We start from the raw sequence: 15,898 nt of genomic DNA, 5'->3' as shown, positions 1-15,898 counted from the left end.
TGACAAACTGGGTATCGTCTTAGCACTAAATTGTTTTGCATATTAAATATAAATTCTTCCATGCATGGTGCTGCTTTAAGAAAACCACCTGTCTGCTGCTGAGAGGGAAACACTGAGATGGAGCCACTGCAGCCTGTCCAGTGCAGAGAGCGGAGGCCAAGCAGGTCTGGCCAGCTGACTGCAGTCCTCCCACAGGGCCTCTCCCCGTGGGCTTGGGGCCTGGCCCTTGCCATCACAAACAGATCCCGAGCCAAAGATCAGTATCCCTCTCAGAACAGAAACACCCCCAATTTTTTTTCACTCAAGGAATTAGAACATGTAAGTGCATGTGAATGTTTTGGATTGCACTGTATTCAAGGGTAAGGATGAGAAGCTTGTTTGAATAAGGCAAGTTATAGATCAGAGGAGTTTGGGGTTGCATCGATATCAGCTTCCAGTTGTAGATTGTCAGATATTTATATTTGTTTATTTATATGTGCTTATGTTTACCCCAAAATTAAACTAAACAATGGAATAGTAGAAGACAAGGTCAGGAAAGATGTTTCTCCTCTCAAAGATCCACTGGAGAACAGCACAACCAGAATACTAGTGAAAGGACCAAAACATTTCAGTATTCTAATGTAAATTTATTACACCTTTTTAAATAAATATTTCCATCATTAAAATTATTTTACACATCCTCAAATAAAAATATATTTATATATGTATAAAAAACATACAAACAAAATGCAACGAAGAACAAAGGGTTTCCTACATTTCAAATGACACATTTATACACCTCCAATTTACAGTTAAACCCAGGAAACCTGTGATCATAAACCTTTAGCTGCCATAACAATGTGTCTTTAAAGCTCGGTCTGCTTTTACTGTGTCCGTCTCAAGAAAGTTCCAGAAGCCGGGAGGTTATTCAGAGATGAGTAGGGTGTCTAATCACTGGGAGGTTTAGAGGAGCCCATGGTATATGTGGATGTGTAGGGGTGTGCTTGCATGTGTGCAGGAAATGCATTAGTCTGTGTTACTATGTAGGTGCGTGTCAGTGTGTCAGCATGTGTGTATGTGTGTGTGTGTGTTTTTACATGCGTGAGTTTGTGTATAAGAGAGTTTGAAAAGACACATCTCTCATACTGTCAGTGCGTTCTCTTAGGCTCTTCCAATCTCCCAAAAAGCAGCATTGTGAAAAGTACAAACTCTGAACTGTCCGAAAAACAAAACAAAACAAAACAAAACACAGAGATAAAGTCCCGCACTATTAAAACGCCAGCTCTCATTGCATGTCCAATGAGTCTTATGCACCATTCTCTAAAACATTTTACACAGGTCAGTACTAAAAGTCTGGAGTACAAAAATAGATTTCATTTATCCCACTTTTTTTCTAATTTTTTTTGCTTTCTGGAAAATTATAAAAACTAATTGTTAGGTATATTAATGCTCAGTACAAAACTGTTTCTAGAAGTCCATGAGTGGAAGAGGAGGAAGAGGAGGTGGAGAACTTCTGTCCATTCAGTCTTTTTTTCTCACTCCCCCCTCCCTCTCTCTCTCTCACTCTATCGTTCTCAGCTATCGTTTCTTCCTCTTTCCTTGGTCATCAGCGCTCTCGTGAGTAGCGTGTGCGTTTAGTCCTTTTATTGAAGGGGAAGTTGATGAACTCAAACGGCCGCTGCTCCGTGATGTGGTGTCCCTTGGGCAGGCGCTTCATGAAGTGGACCTCGCGCTGGTGCTGCCGGGTCTTGGAGCCTTTCCTGGGCCTTCCCCTGCGTGTGAAAGCCATGTACCAGCCGTCAAACTTGGCGTTCTGCAGCGCCGTGTAGTTATTCTCCAGGACGATCTCGGTGAAGATACAGTCCTTCCCCTGTCCATTTCTCTACAAACACGTAAACCACAGAGGACAAAGACATTACAATTTGTTCCATTTTTCTCATCTTAAGAGGGTATTTTGAATTGTGACAATAGAATGGAAATTTTTTTAAAAAGTGAATGGCGGTATTGTGGGGAGGGGGTAATATTTAAATTTATTGATGGGAAAAATCGAATCTATCAAGAAGAACTATACAGAGCCTGTCCTAGTTTACAATCGCACTGACTCCCCCCACACGCACAAGGCATATGCTTAAGTCATTATACTCCAAGATCAAGGCAGAAGGAAATGACAGCAGTAACCAATGACTTTCCCTCTTCAGTAAACACAGACGCGGATCCATCCTCTGAGATAAATCGTTTCTTCCAGCACTAGCCGCTCATGGGTCAATAGTTTAAGGCTTGGCATAGGAGGGGGAAATATTTTGGTGGGTGCCTTGAGTTTTAATTCTTTATGGCCGATGCGTAAAAAATCTGGATGTATTTATGACAGTGCGCTTTTCATGGTCGAATACACCACCAGCTCTTTTGAGGTGCATGACTTGAATATCAATACATCATAAGATCAAGTGATTACACATAGACATATAAATCACACTACAAGCCAATATCTAGTCTCGCCTCAGAAAGATTTATACAATTGAAATTAAGCAGTACCTATACTCAGACTCTTAGCTTCCGCTGGATGTTCTAATTGGTCAACCTACAATTATTACTAATTTGATGGGATTGTATTTGGATGAATTGGATGGATGAAAGTAAAAATGTCAATATTCATCTGGTCTTCTTTCCATTCCGCCAATAAATAACCTAATGATTCTTTATGATTCTTACCACCACTGAAATCCCACATCCTACACCCAGCTCCTCTCACTCCTTCCAACCTGCCAAATCAGCAGCCCATCACTGTTTGAAGGGGCCAAACCAAGAGTGCAATCCTATCTGCAACCTCTTAACAAAACGGCCTGTTTAAAAATAAAACTCAAACCCAGGGGACCTGGAGTGAAAAAAACTGCACTCATCTCCACCAGCGGGGGGAAAAAACAAACACAAACAAAAAAAAACCCTTTCTCCTTCCAACCCTCTCTCTCTCTCTCTCTCTCTCTCTCTCTCCCTCTTCCATGCAGGCTGTCGTTGGGCAGCCAATATGTCGGATAGCATAAGATCAGGATGCCAAGCAGATGGTCCACATGGCAGGGTGCTAGGAGGAGGGGGCAGAGCACGGATCCCACTTTATTACCGCGCACAGCGAGAAGGAGGCACAAATCTACCCTTGGAGCGACAACGGACGGCTAAAAAAGGAGGAAAGATCCTATTCCTCACACTCCATCACACATACAGGGAAAGGAGCTAAGAGAAGCTACTGTAGATAGTATGACAAACCCTAAAGCTTCATTTGGGGATGGCCAGAGAGAACCCTGATGATTTTGTTTTTGTTTATTTATGATCCAGTGTTTGTTTTTTACAGATTGCAAAAGATAGAAACCATACTTCATCGTTTAGTCATAGACAAAATGGCTAGTTAGTTTTGCTTAATTGTTGCTCATTCTGACACATATTGTCTTTGTAAAAATTGCATATTGGCCCAGGCTTGCTGCAAAACTCCCTGCTGTTGCAACAGATATCTGAACTAAAGAGCAGCGGATTCTCAAGCGCAGAGCAATAACCAATACTGAATTGCAGCGATAACAAAAACTATATGACATTTTCCCTTTACCTTGCCAATCAGCTTCCCCTTGCGGTTCATGCAGATGTAGAGGCCTGTCTCTGCTCCTTTGATGCGAACTCGACTTCCAAATGTGTCTGTCTCCACAATGAGTTTAGCTGTTGGAAACAAAAAGGTCATTTTATTAACTACCTGGAGGATTGATCTGGAGGTAATGCAGTCAACTGCTGGACAAAGGCAGCATATTTGGAGGGAGCTGTAATTTTGCGGCCGCTATTTCTCTCATTAGAGACCCACCTACACTGCAAGCCAACGATTCCTTGAGGCATGAACCCTTGCAGACACAAATGCACATACATGCATACATGTGTGTGTGTGTGTGCACGCACACACGCACACACATAAACACACACACACACACACACACAGTCACACACAGTCACACACACACACACACACACACACATGCACACACGTGCACAAATGCAGGGGCACATACACTAAACCTTTTGGGACTATTTCTGAGGATTTATGCAAGCTTAAATTCTGGCAAAATGATAAAAACATGTGTACCTTGATTCTTTCAGAAAGAAAGAAGATGTCCTGGAAGGACTATTAGTTCTCTTATAAATCTGAGTATACTTCACGCATACACAGCACAGTACATTCAGCTGTGCAGCTGTGTATCAATGTCTGCCCAAAATTCTAGCTTTTGGGGCATTGATGCCACAAAATCCTACAATTCCTTGAGGAGCATTCATCAAAAACATGCGTATGACCTAACTCAGTTCCCAAACAACCAACCAAAGCAAGAATTCATATATAAAACCCCTCAGCAATATCCAATAGAGTTTGGGTTTACAATTGTGGTGTACTGTGGACTGCAGAGTGAAATGTAAATGTCTAAAAGCAAAAATGCTCTTAAAACTTCCACTTCATATCCAGAGATGACAGCAGGGGTGTCAGTTTAAACCAAACTATCATCACTCCCCATCAAAAAGCCCTGACATGAAGAGGCCTGTGTAAAAAAAAAAAAGGATGTGCAATTTTCATTTAACCACCAGCAAGGCTTCCACTCTGCCTGGCCTGGAGTCAAAGTGCCGCTCACACAGGCCGCCCCATCTTTTGATTTTTCTCCCCTGCGCTTAGCGATCGTAAAGAGTTACGGTTCAAATGGAGGGGAGTTAGATAGCCTGCTGGTGAGCAGCCTCACCACAAGCCCAGATCAGCACCCAGGCACTAGCCACACACTCTCCAGCCCCACTGCAGCATGCTCAGGTGACACGGATGTCACCCAAGCCTCCCTGCCAAAGAGAGTGGGTGGTGATGGGGGGCAGAGGTGGAGGGTAGGAGGGGGGGGAGGGTCTGGGAATTTGTTCATGATCAACCACACTGAAATGCCTCTACACAGCGAATGCCCAGGACAGGGAGGTCGATAGGATAGGGAGCTGCCATATGAAGGCTGTTCACCACAGTGAACCACTGAGACACTGCTGCTGAGGCCAAAAGATGTCCAGTCCAATTGTAGCCTAAATATTTCCACATTCATTTAGGCTAATGTGAGATATGAATTTTTCATTAATTTTTTCAGCATGTTCTCCATCCTGTGAAGTATTAGATCACCTATTTATGTGAAATATTTTATTCCTATCATATTTTTTATACATTGTGAGTTCTACAATTTAATGTCAATTGTTGTCAATATAAAACATAAATATGCCCATGGCAAAATTTGTAAAAGTTATAGGCTCCATCATAGAATGCAAATAGTAAAAATGCGCGTCTTCACACAGGATGGATAAGGTCTATGACAGGAATTTACAAAAAAATGTAAATGTGTGCGAAATGTAAAAAGTGGATGTTACAATATGGTCAGGCGAGGTTTTTTTTTAAATCCAAGAACTGCTCAAAAAGGGAGGGAACGTTCTTCAGGAAATGTTCAGCCGGTAAGTAAGATGAGTTCTAATGGTTCTTCCAGACATACGGGACTCTCCTGAGAATCACCTTCAGAACAATCTAGAATCCATTTGACATTTTTTGCACTCCACAGCTTCTTTTTAACTTTACCAGCTGACACCAACTGCCAAACTATTTCCATCAGACACGCCACAAAAGTTTAATGCGCACGTATCAAAATAAAGCTTTAAATCAGGCTCTGTATAGCATCGGCCAGCTGTCATAAATATGTAAAACACAACTCTTTACTCAGAACTGGGAATTTTGGCATGCAACAGCAGTAGGCCTTTATGTTGTTTTGATTTAGTTAAAAATGTACTTGGAACTGCAAATCATACGTCATATTTCTACAGCAAAACAAATGTATAAGCCATTGATTCTTACCATGAACGTCCCCATCATCCGCCATGGCGTTGATTTTCCTGTTCGCCAGTACCTGGACATGTTTGCCGCTGGTTCGGCTGTAAAGCTGGTAGGTCCGAATGAGTCTCCTGCTTACCCGGTCCGTCACTTTACTTTGTTCACTCACATGCTGTGTAAAATTAGGCGGGGACTGAATGGTTACCTGTCAGAAATTAAATATAACACAGTCAATATACCTGCATTCATTTCTTAAATCTTCCGGATTATTTATGAATTAATTTTGTTCTATATCCGCTTCATTTCATGCTTTTATTTTAAATTAATTGTAAACATAATTATAAACTATCCACGGCGAGTAAGTGTAGACTTACAATAGAATGTAAAATTATCTTCTAGCCTCTATGAGATCATGAAAACAGCTGTGACAATTACAACCTAAGATATCTCCTTGCGCAACATCTGGGAGAATAAGAAGCAACGATAACGCAGCGACTCTATAGTGTCGGCTACCTGTACTGATTCGACTAGTCTGCCCTTACCGCAGTCTTGGTTGAATTTCAAACTTTAAATATACAACCCTCCAAACGTGTTTTGGGGCGGGTCAAACCATAGTTGTCAACAAATACAGTCAGTCCATTCTGTCACCACATGCAGAATACGAGAGATAATTGTAACTTTAAGCTTTATCCTCCAGCCCCCATGGTAATTTAAAGAAGGATTGCACCACCACTGCTTCGCTTGTCTATGTTGAGGCCATTCTGTAATCGACAATCTAGCGGTATGCTACAAACGTATGCGGGTTATTAGGCCTACTAATGTGTATGCTGTCCCCGCTACTGTATTCCGCATGTGGAGAAGCTTCACCCCTGTGAACTGTGCTACACATTCACTGCAGTCTCTCACCTTTCGCCCCCTCTTCTCCCCTTGACCTCACAATTCTATCCATAGCTGTGTCTAACTTATGATTTTGAATGTTAAGCAAGAGGATACAAGTCCATGCCTGAGGTTATATTTTTGAGCCCAATATAAGCACACTCAAATACTGAACTATTAGCCTACATCTGATAATGAAATGTAATTAGACCGATAACACTTGTGGCATACAAAACCCAGTTAATAATGAATCCTGATTAAGATTACCAACATGCGAATTTTTACAGTATAGAAAAAAGTATTGTAGAATGAAGAGTTTCATACCTGAGCGTAGTAGCAGAACGCAAAAAGGTGGAGGAACCTGGAAAAGAGATCGAGCACAAGTTAGGCTACAGATAGCACACAATTATTCCAAAGGGAAGTCGTTTGATGGTTTCAGGAAATATGTACTCACAGATAACTCAGTCGCGAAGGAATAAGTCGCATGTTGATAAAAGGGGTTGTCCTAGCTGATAAAATTCTGACGATCAGCGGAGGGTATTTATTTTATTCAAAACGACCTCGAAGGATTTTTTTTCCCTCTCTCAGCAGTTGTTGTTTATATCCTTTATTAAAACACTCTCCCGTGAACTCCAATTCACAGCCTGCGCCGACGCGATCGATATATCTTTGAGCAACAAATACATTTCATGGCAGAAACGCTGTCTGAGGCATGACCAGGACCACGTCCTCACCGAAAAAATACAAACACGAGTTAGGACACTGTTGTTGAACAAGTGTCAGTCAAGTCAGTCAGTGTTGCTGCATCACTCTGGACGTTTAAGTGCACTTATTGACAAAGCAATGTGCATGTCGAGCTTTGGTAAATGAGCTTTCGTGTTGATATGGAAGTCAAAGAAAAGCGCGTCTGAAGGAAAGACAAATAAAGTCCACTGTCGTCCACAGAGATGGTAGACTGTACATTAGTAGCGATATTTGCAAGCCGGTATAGAAATCTCCAAGGTGGATTCTCTGACGCCGTTTCCCTGGCTTATCCACTCAGTAATTTGGTTGGAGTCCTGGGATGAATGTCCGATTGACAGTCAAGCAGAGGAAGCGAACTGGCGCATCCCCTTTGCGGTGATGGTGGTGTGGTAGTGTGTCCTTAGCAAACGCTGGTGCTGGACTGACTGCGCTCTCTTATCCCCTCCTCTACACCCATTGCCAGTGTCAACCCCCTGGTTAAGATGGTAGGGCGATCCTGGAGGAACAAACCCCCTTTTCAACAGAACAAAAGCAAAAACCCCCCTCCCCCTACTTTTAAAATATACCCTTACCTGAGAGAAGGAGAAACACTTGAGTGAAGGCAGGAGGAGCCCATGGCGCTATGACACTTCTGCGCAAAACCACCGCACCTAGAATGTCTGATATGCGCACTAATTCTGTGTCGGTTTACAGTTATTCTTGGTAAGCTTTTCATATCAACTGGGACTGTCTTGATCTCGCTGAGGTTCAAATTGGACAAAAGCTTACATTTTCACCACTATCTTTATAACATTAACATTTTAGCAAAACTTTGGGAATTTCAAATACGCATCTAAAGTGGTGCAATTTCTTAGTCGCAATCCTCAAAACAGGCTTTTCTGAAGACTTGTGTATTGCCAAGGAGAAGTGTGAGACATATTAAAAGGATTACAGACGATTAGCGTTTTAAAAACAACAGCCCCCTCCCATCAACCCATAGACGAACGACACATCTTATAGTCATTTCTCGACTTAGTCTATGTTTTACTCTTTAGTGATAACTTACGCTTACGGCCACTCAACGTTCATTAACTAGCCAAAAAAACAGACAATTACGCGTGTACAAATGAGTGACTATCACAGTTTAGTGCAACATTTTTCATGTGGCCTATTGGTCTCATGTAATCACAGTTCGCATAACTTGTCGGTGATTTTTAAATGTTGAATTTGTTGTTTTGTTGGTTTCAGGATAGGGGATTAGCAGAGACTAGTTTTAACAACTTTGCTATCTTTAGATGATGGCCTAAATGATGCCAGTCGAGTCTAAACAACAGTGTACGTACTATTAATTGAAACTGGGTTCCACATCTCATAATGGGCTTTTTTATGTGAACGTATACAAATTAATCAGTCTGTTTACCCCAAAGCATAAACTCTTTGATTCGTCCTCGTTTAGGCCACTCCACCCACACCTTCTATGAAACCGTTCAAAAACGTTAATCAAGGCCTCGGTCATTATTGATGGCCCACCATTAATTAGGTTATAGTCATAGCGCATACAGACATTTTGCAGATAGTCTAGTCTATTCAATTGGTTAACATCCACGGTTGACAACGCCCGTCGACAGAGCTAAAATGTAGGCCTACCTGACATGGTATCACCACACGGCGCTGGGCTTTCATAGTCAAGAGAAGAACTTCAGTTAGTCCTGAATCTTTTTCCTTCAGATCAATCACTTTGGCTGTTAAAGGAATTTACAGATAAAATCTGATATTCCAGTATCAATAGACAAAGAATAAAGATTAATAGCAAAGCTGACATTTTGGATAGTCTGGTTATCCTATCTAAACTTGGTGGAGAGTAGCATACGCTGTGTATTATAAAATAAAATAAATAAAGTCTGTGTGTGCTCTTACAAGACACCACCTATTTCTCTGCTTTATCACGGACAGTTACAACCATGATTACCTAATAATTACCACAAGGGGGAGCCACAAAGATCTAACCAAGGATTGTCCAGAACACGAAAAGGAAAATTAATACAACTTTGAGAAACCTCAAAGTCTCTGGTGAAAGCCTACCTATGATTAAGCTCTTATGTTCTGAAAAAAAGCAGCTTCAGTGATGATTCAAACAGATTTAATCAGTTGCCCAGAGAGTACATTTTAAACATGTCAGCACTTCAAAGTGACATGTTTCTTCAGACCAATCACCTTGACACCAGTGAGCTCGAGAACCGAACTGAGAGGGGAATATGATTGAGTGTACTGTCACTGCCATGACACGGTATATCCATATGCTTCTCTTCTGTAATACAGCTGGCAGATCACACTCCAATAGCATACCAACGTGGCACAAATGGTCAAATGATTTGGGGGAATGTGCAGTATGAGCAGCTGGTTCAGAAGCGCATATGCATAAGATCCTAGCCCCTGTGGTCACGGTGTGAGTGTCGGGTGTAAGGTGAGTGTATGGTGGTGGTGGAGGTGGTGGTGGTGGTGGGGGTGGGGGGGGGGGGGGGGGGGGGGCTCGAAGTAGACCTGGACAGCATCGTCGTGGGTGGGGTGAGCAAGCCGAGAAGGTAGAAGGGTCAGGAGACACGGCGCGTTGTTTCATCTCCCAGGTTCTCTTGAGTGAGGGGGGCTCAAGTCTGACAGCATCTCCCAAAAGCAAACACAGCGCAGGGAGAGAGCCCACACATGCATCTCCCCTACCTCACCCGCATTCTTCCTCCACCTCCTGTGTTTTAAAAGAAGAGGTGGAAGGGGCTCTCTTTCTGTCCTCTCTCCATTACTCTCTCTCTCTCTCTATTCTCTCTCTCTCTATTCCCTCTCTCTTTTTTGATCCATGTGTTATGTTTTGTATTGAGGAGGATGTGTTTTAATGGCCCATTGAAAAGTCAACAGTCCCAGTGCACGGCTGAGCACTTCTGCATAGCCTCGGGCAGGGCTGGCCTGGCCATTACCAGCTCTCCGCTCCACTCCGCTCCCTGGCTAACCCGTGCCTGCACGGCCCACTGGGGGAATGGAGCTGACTCTGACAGTCCAGAGGACACTAGGACACCATCATGGACACCTGAGCTGGGATGGAGATGGAGATGGCTGCTCTCAGCAAATACCTGGACGCTTGAATGGAATGTGTGACTCTCCACATTCACCTTTGTGTGTGTGTGTGTGTGTGTGTGTGTGTGTGTGTGTGTGTGTGTACTGTTTGACGTCAGATGTTCACATGTGGACACACAGGCACACACTTACACATGTACGCACACACGCAAATGTGTGTTTTGCCATATAGTGGCACATTCACACACATACTGTACATACACACACACTTTTGACTACAGATACCAACACACCAGACAATACAGTTCAATACAGTTACAGTTTTCCTCATCTTTCTTGTCTTTCTCTTCATATGGGTTGCTTTGGAGAAATCAACCCTGGATCCTCAAAGAATCAATGGAATCGTCAATGGAATACTAGTAGGGCAAGAAGATTCTGAGGACTTTCAGTTAGAAGAGACATTTTTTCTACTACATAAACATGTTAATAATTCCTATTCAGTCTGAGTGGGTAAATTACTCTCTAGTTGGGGTAGTAAGATCTAAGCTGTCTCGTTCAGAACTGCACAGTGTAGCTTCTACCCTTGAAGGTGTCAGTGGTCAAGTCAAGGGGGCCTAGGGAGATTGGGTGAGGGTCGGTGTGGCCAGCAAACCCGAGAAAGAGCTGTCCTGACCCGGCGACATGTCAGATACCCACATAACTATTGTGACGTGTTGACAACCATGTCTGATGAAGACAAGGTGTTAGCCAGCCTGCGATTTCTGACAGAGCGAAAAATAGTCATGCCTCTGTTGCCAGGCGATGGGAGACACAACTCCAAATAAAGGGTAAATCGCTATGCTGAGTCTTTTTGAGGGTGACTTTTACAAGGTGTGTTAAAATGTTACTGTTCAAATCTATGCTACGTATAGCTTTAGTCTTGAAACTGTGTCTCTTGAAATCGAGCTGATTTTTTTTTCTTGGTTGTGTAAATATATCACTGTCCTGTGTCTTTGTGCTGAGTACTGGTTAGGGAAGTGTATCTATTTATTTATTTTTAGGTCCCGGACCTGGATAGCGGTGGTGTTTGTCTTTGCAAAGCAAACCCAGTCAAGCTGTGTGTTTAACCATGACTTGCTTCTGGTCTGGAGGGACCCATAAGTGAACTTATCTGTAGGGAGCAAAGAGGAGATTGTGATGGGGGCGGGGCGGGGCGGGGGGGGCGGGGGGGGGGGGGGGGTAAACAGGCAAGGCAAAGAGAGAAAGACCGACAAATATGCTGAAAGGAAAAAATGTGAAGAAAGGCCACAAGAGTTATGTAGGGTGATAGATGACAATAGTGGAGGAGAAATGCAATAAAATGCAATAAAAATGAATGGAGACAGAGAAGCGGTTGCATGACTGGCCAAAGAGGGGATGGGAAGTGGAGGTGGAGAGACCTAAAGAGAGACAGATAGAGTAGAAAAGGGGGAGAGAAACAGAGAGAAGGAGAAAAAACAGGAATAGAGAGAACTGGATAGGGAGAGAGTGAGAGAGAGGAGGGGGATGGGGAGGGAGATTTTGAGGGCTGGAGGGGGAGGTGTGGGGGGGGGGACCCCTGCAGAGCCTGTGATGGATGCTGGTGCTCTGAGGGTTAAGAGGAGGGCAGAGCAGGCCCTGTGCCAGGCGGCGGGGAGCGGACTACCTGCCGCTCGCTGGTGAGGCCTGATGGATCTTCCAGAGGGGCCCAGGCCGAGAGAGGAGGGGTGGGGAGGCGGAGGACAGAAGGGGTGGGGGGGGGGGGTTTGGGGGGACGTCATTCCAAACATTAGGCCTGGCCCATCCCATCCCTGTCAATCCGCCTTGGGGATCCCCCCCTGCATCACTAACGACGGCGTGGCGATAGCCCACCAGCCCCGACTGAGGCTCGCCACGGAAACGGCTGGCGGCTCTTTCCGACAGGCTGCTCAGCGTCTGACGCATCACTCGCCTCTCAGGGAGGAGAAGTGCGGGGTGGGGTAAGGAGGGGGGGGGGGGCACACACCACACACCACACACACACACACACACACACACACACACACACACAAGAAAAGCTGTCCCTCCCCAGGGACACCGAACTCATTTGAGTACCAATACCACACAGCACTGGACCGACCGGGGGGCCTGGCATTGTTCTGGCCTTTCCTTAAAAGTCTCCTTTTCACTGGTGGCATGAGTGACGGACAGGCGTCACAGCGACACACACACACACTCAATCACACACACACACACTCAATCACACACACACACACACACACACTCAATCACACACACACACAGACACAGAGCAGTGCCCTGAGAGCGGGTGAGATGTTAATTGGAGGGAGGGAAGGAAATGGATAAACAAACAAACTAATGGTGAGGAGCCTGACAGTAGAGAAACAGATCCATCCAGAATGTGAAGAATGCCTGCGGCTGAATGGCCCTAAAGGATCATTAAGAAACGGTTCCGTTGCTGTTTGGGTTTCATGTGGTGTGTCTCATATATTTTTGTTTGGGTTCCGGTGTCAGCCGTTGCTTTTGTTTACGGATCTCATGTTGAGTTTGAATACAAACACACAAACACAGCAACAAACCCTGTCAGGCAGCAGAGATAATGTAATTTTGATTGATATCATGTCATTGGTACAGTTGAGGGTGAGGCTGAGTCTCATAATGCCTGATTTGCAATTGCCTGATGATGGTCATCTGACCGAAACGTTGCAATAAAAAACTAGTACAATTGCAAATGAAGACAGCGTGCGGGAGCTTCCTACTTTCTTTGACATTGGTGACGCTGTCACACACCCGTCCCAAGGAGGTGTGCAAAAGCACAACTTTTTTACACACCTCATAATGTAATTAATTGCTATTACCTATGAAAAATGTCTTTAAAATGTAACTAGAACTGCACAAATAAGGAACAACAGGAAACACAAAAATCAGTTCGGCACTTGTTCAACCTTTTCTCCGTGTCCAACATGTGGGCGTGCGATAAAGAAAAGGCAAAAAAAATAGACTTCTCTTGTTTTTTTTTACTGTAAAAAAGAAAGTTATGGGCTTACTCAAGCACCTTATTAACAGGTCTCCACTCTTTCATTGTTCTCGCGCCGGTTCTGCGAGGGCCCGAGAGCAACTCTTTCACAGGTACCGAGCTTGTTAAGGACCTCCTAAACCAGCTGTCCATATGGAGGAGACCTGCTTTCCCTGCCATGCGCTTATGAGTCCAGGCCCTGGACGTAGACACTGTAACTTATTCCCACACTTAAAGCCAGCGCTTGTTTCACGTTCCCCATAGGGCTCACCCCGATATGTATGTGTGTGTGGCTTTTCTTCTCTTTTTTTCCCTCCCTTTTCTATTTTTTTTAATTGAACACATGTCAGTAATACGTATTCCATATGAACATGTAACACAATATGGTTTTAGCATCTACCATGTTGCCATTGTTGGAAGTTTGTCTTGCCTTCTGCTGGATGGATGTTTGTCCAGCCATTTGCAAACTATTCGAGACGTCCAGAGAGGAACCCTTTCTGCATTCATTTTGAGAAAGTCCGGTAAGGAGATATTTACAACAGATTTGAAATGTTTGTCAGTATTTTTTTGTGGACACAACACAATATTTCATACATTTATGAAAATGAAAAATCCTTTTTTTCCTGTCAACACCTTCAATTCCATTTCATGTCTATATGGTAAAAATGACAAAGTGTGCGTGTGCGTGTGCGTGTGCGTGTGCGTGTGTGTGTGTGTGTGTGTGTGTGTGTGTGTGTGTGTGTGTGTGTGTGTGTGTGTGTGTATGCGCGCGCGCGCGTGTGTGTGTGTGTGTGTGTGTGTGTGTGTGTGTGTGTGTGTGTGTGTGTGTGTGTGTGTGTGTGTGTGTGTGTGTGTGTGTGTGTGTGTGTGTGTGTGTGTGTGTGTGTGTGTGTGTGTGTGTGTGTATGCGTGTGTTGGTGTAAGTGATTCGGACCCTGAGAGCTGAGAGTGACTGGCAGCAGGAGATTAGACAGTGGCACAGGAGGCTCTACACTTCACACTGTGTGTGGTATGTGTTTGTGTGTGTGTGTGTGTGTGTATGAATGCATGCATGTGTGTGTGTGACAGGCTGGGAGAAGTGTGTATGAGTGTGTGTATATATGTATGTTTCTGTGTCTATGTGTTTGTATGGGGTATGGTAGGGGGTATAAATGTGTATACATGTTCCTACGTTTGTGTGTGTGTGTGCGTGTGTGTGTGTGTGTGTGTGTGTTGGGGGTGGTGGTTAAGGATATTCCAGGCAGGCCCTCGCTGCCTTTAGCACTGACTCCTGGGTGGCATGCTGAAGAGGCCCTTCATGGCCTGTTAAAGAGAGCAGGGCGGGGGTGAAGGCCAACAGCTACCCAGTGACCAGGTCAGGGACGACACACACACACACACACACACACACTCACACTCAGGCACGTGCACACTCATCTCCTCACAGTCTTACTGTTGGCACACACACACACACACATAAACATGGAAACCACTTGTATGCACTTATACATATACAGTACCACTGTCACTCGTTTCATGCACTCACACACACACATAACAAACAAAGAAATATTATAGATGTCACATGTATATATCATTTGAGATTGAAATGCACAGACACACATACACACACACCTACGCACACACACACACACACACACACACACACTCAATTACACACCCAGACCCACCTCCTGGAGGTCCTCTGCACCCTTAAGCATGACCTTTGACCCCCGTACTCTCTGAGGGCTTTGCAGGTCCTCTGCAACTCTCCAGTGCTGGCCAAAGGGTCGTCCAGGCAGGCCCGCGGCTCCTGCTACTGTGATCAGCACTCGACACTGGGCCTGTCCACTGGGGGATACTCCACGCGTCACTGTGAGTCTGCTTTCTTCCCCTCCGCCAGGTTTTACTGCCCAGCACTGCGGAGGCACCAGGAATGCGCTCTGGTGTGATGCTGGGTGTCACTGCGTGATATACGGAGGCCAACATCAAACGGTAGAACGGCTCCCTACTGCATTTGCCATCAGAAGACAACTGTCCAATGCCACTAGCCGTTTTTTTTTCTGGTCAGTTTATAATACCAGGATGCACACATACACACACACCCACACACACACACGTTCAGAAAAAAACACATATGCACTACACACATTCATGCATGCACACATGCACATGTACAAATGTACACACACACACACACACACACACACGTACATTCAGAAAAAAACACATATGCACTACACACATTCATGCATGCACACATGCACATGTACAAATGCACACACACACACACACACACACACACACGTTAGCATGTTAAACTGTTACCCACAGTCCTATCTTGTCACATCTTGTCTTGTGCGTGGGCACGTGTGTGACAGAGTGCAGGAGAAACTGGAGAGAGGAAG

The 15,898-nt window shown here is 44.4% G+C and overlaps 1 protein-coding gene across 1 annotated transcript; it reads right to left on the bottom strand.

Annotated features, from left to right (window-relative positions):
- Positions 1-679: 679 nt before the first annotated feature.
- Positions 680-8,314, bottom strand: fgf8a (fibroblast growth factor 8a). The gene is made up of 5 exons (XM_042065100.1): positions 7,167-8,314; positions 7,037-7,073; positions 5,861-6,041; positions 3,572-3,678; positions 680-1,861 (listed from the first exon to the last, which is right to left on the bottom strand). Exons 1-5 carry the CDS (start codon positions 7,196-7,198, stop codon positions 1,586-1,588), a joined length of 633 nt encoding a protein of 210 aa, XP_041921034.1. The 5' UTR covers positions 7,199-8,314; the 3' UTR covers positions 680-1,585.
- Positions 8,315-15,898: the final 7,584 nt, after the last annotated feature.

Source organism: Alosa sapidissima, chromosome 16 (genome assembly GCF_018492685.1).
Source record: "Alosa sapidissima isolate fAloSap1 chromosome 16, fAloSap1.pri, whole genome shotgun sequence".
Taxonomy (NCBI): Eukaryota; Metazoa; Chordata; class Actinopteri; order Clupeiformes; family Clupeidae; genus Alosa; species Alosa sapidissima.
The sequence above is the reverse complement of the archived record's forward strand: the minus strand, read 5'-3'. Positions and strand labels throughout refer to the sequence as shown.

What these genes read in the sequence shown, in the direction of transcription:
- fgf8a (XM_042065100.1), bottom strand. Translation starts at nt 7,198, where the DNA reads ATGCGACTTATTCCTTCGCGACTGAGTTATCT. An exon ending in CGTTCTGCTACTACGCTCAG is followed by an intron (nt 6,042 to 7,036) that starts GTATGAAACTCT and finishes AATTTCTGACAG; the next exon opens with GTAACCATTCAGTCCCCGCC. An exon ending in GGATGATGGGGACGTTCATG is followed by an intron (nt 3,679 to 5,860) that starts GTAAGAATCAAT and finishes TGTTTCCAACAG; the next exon opens with CTAAACTCATTGTGGAGACA.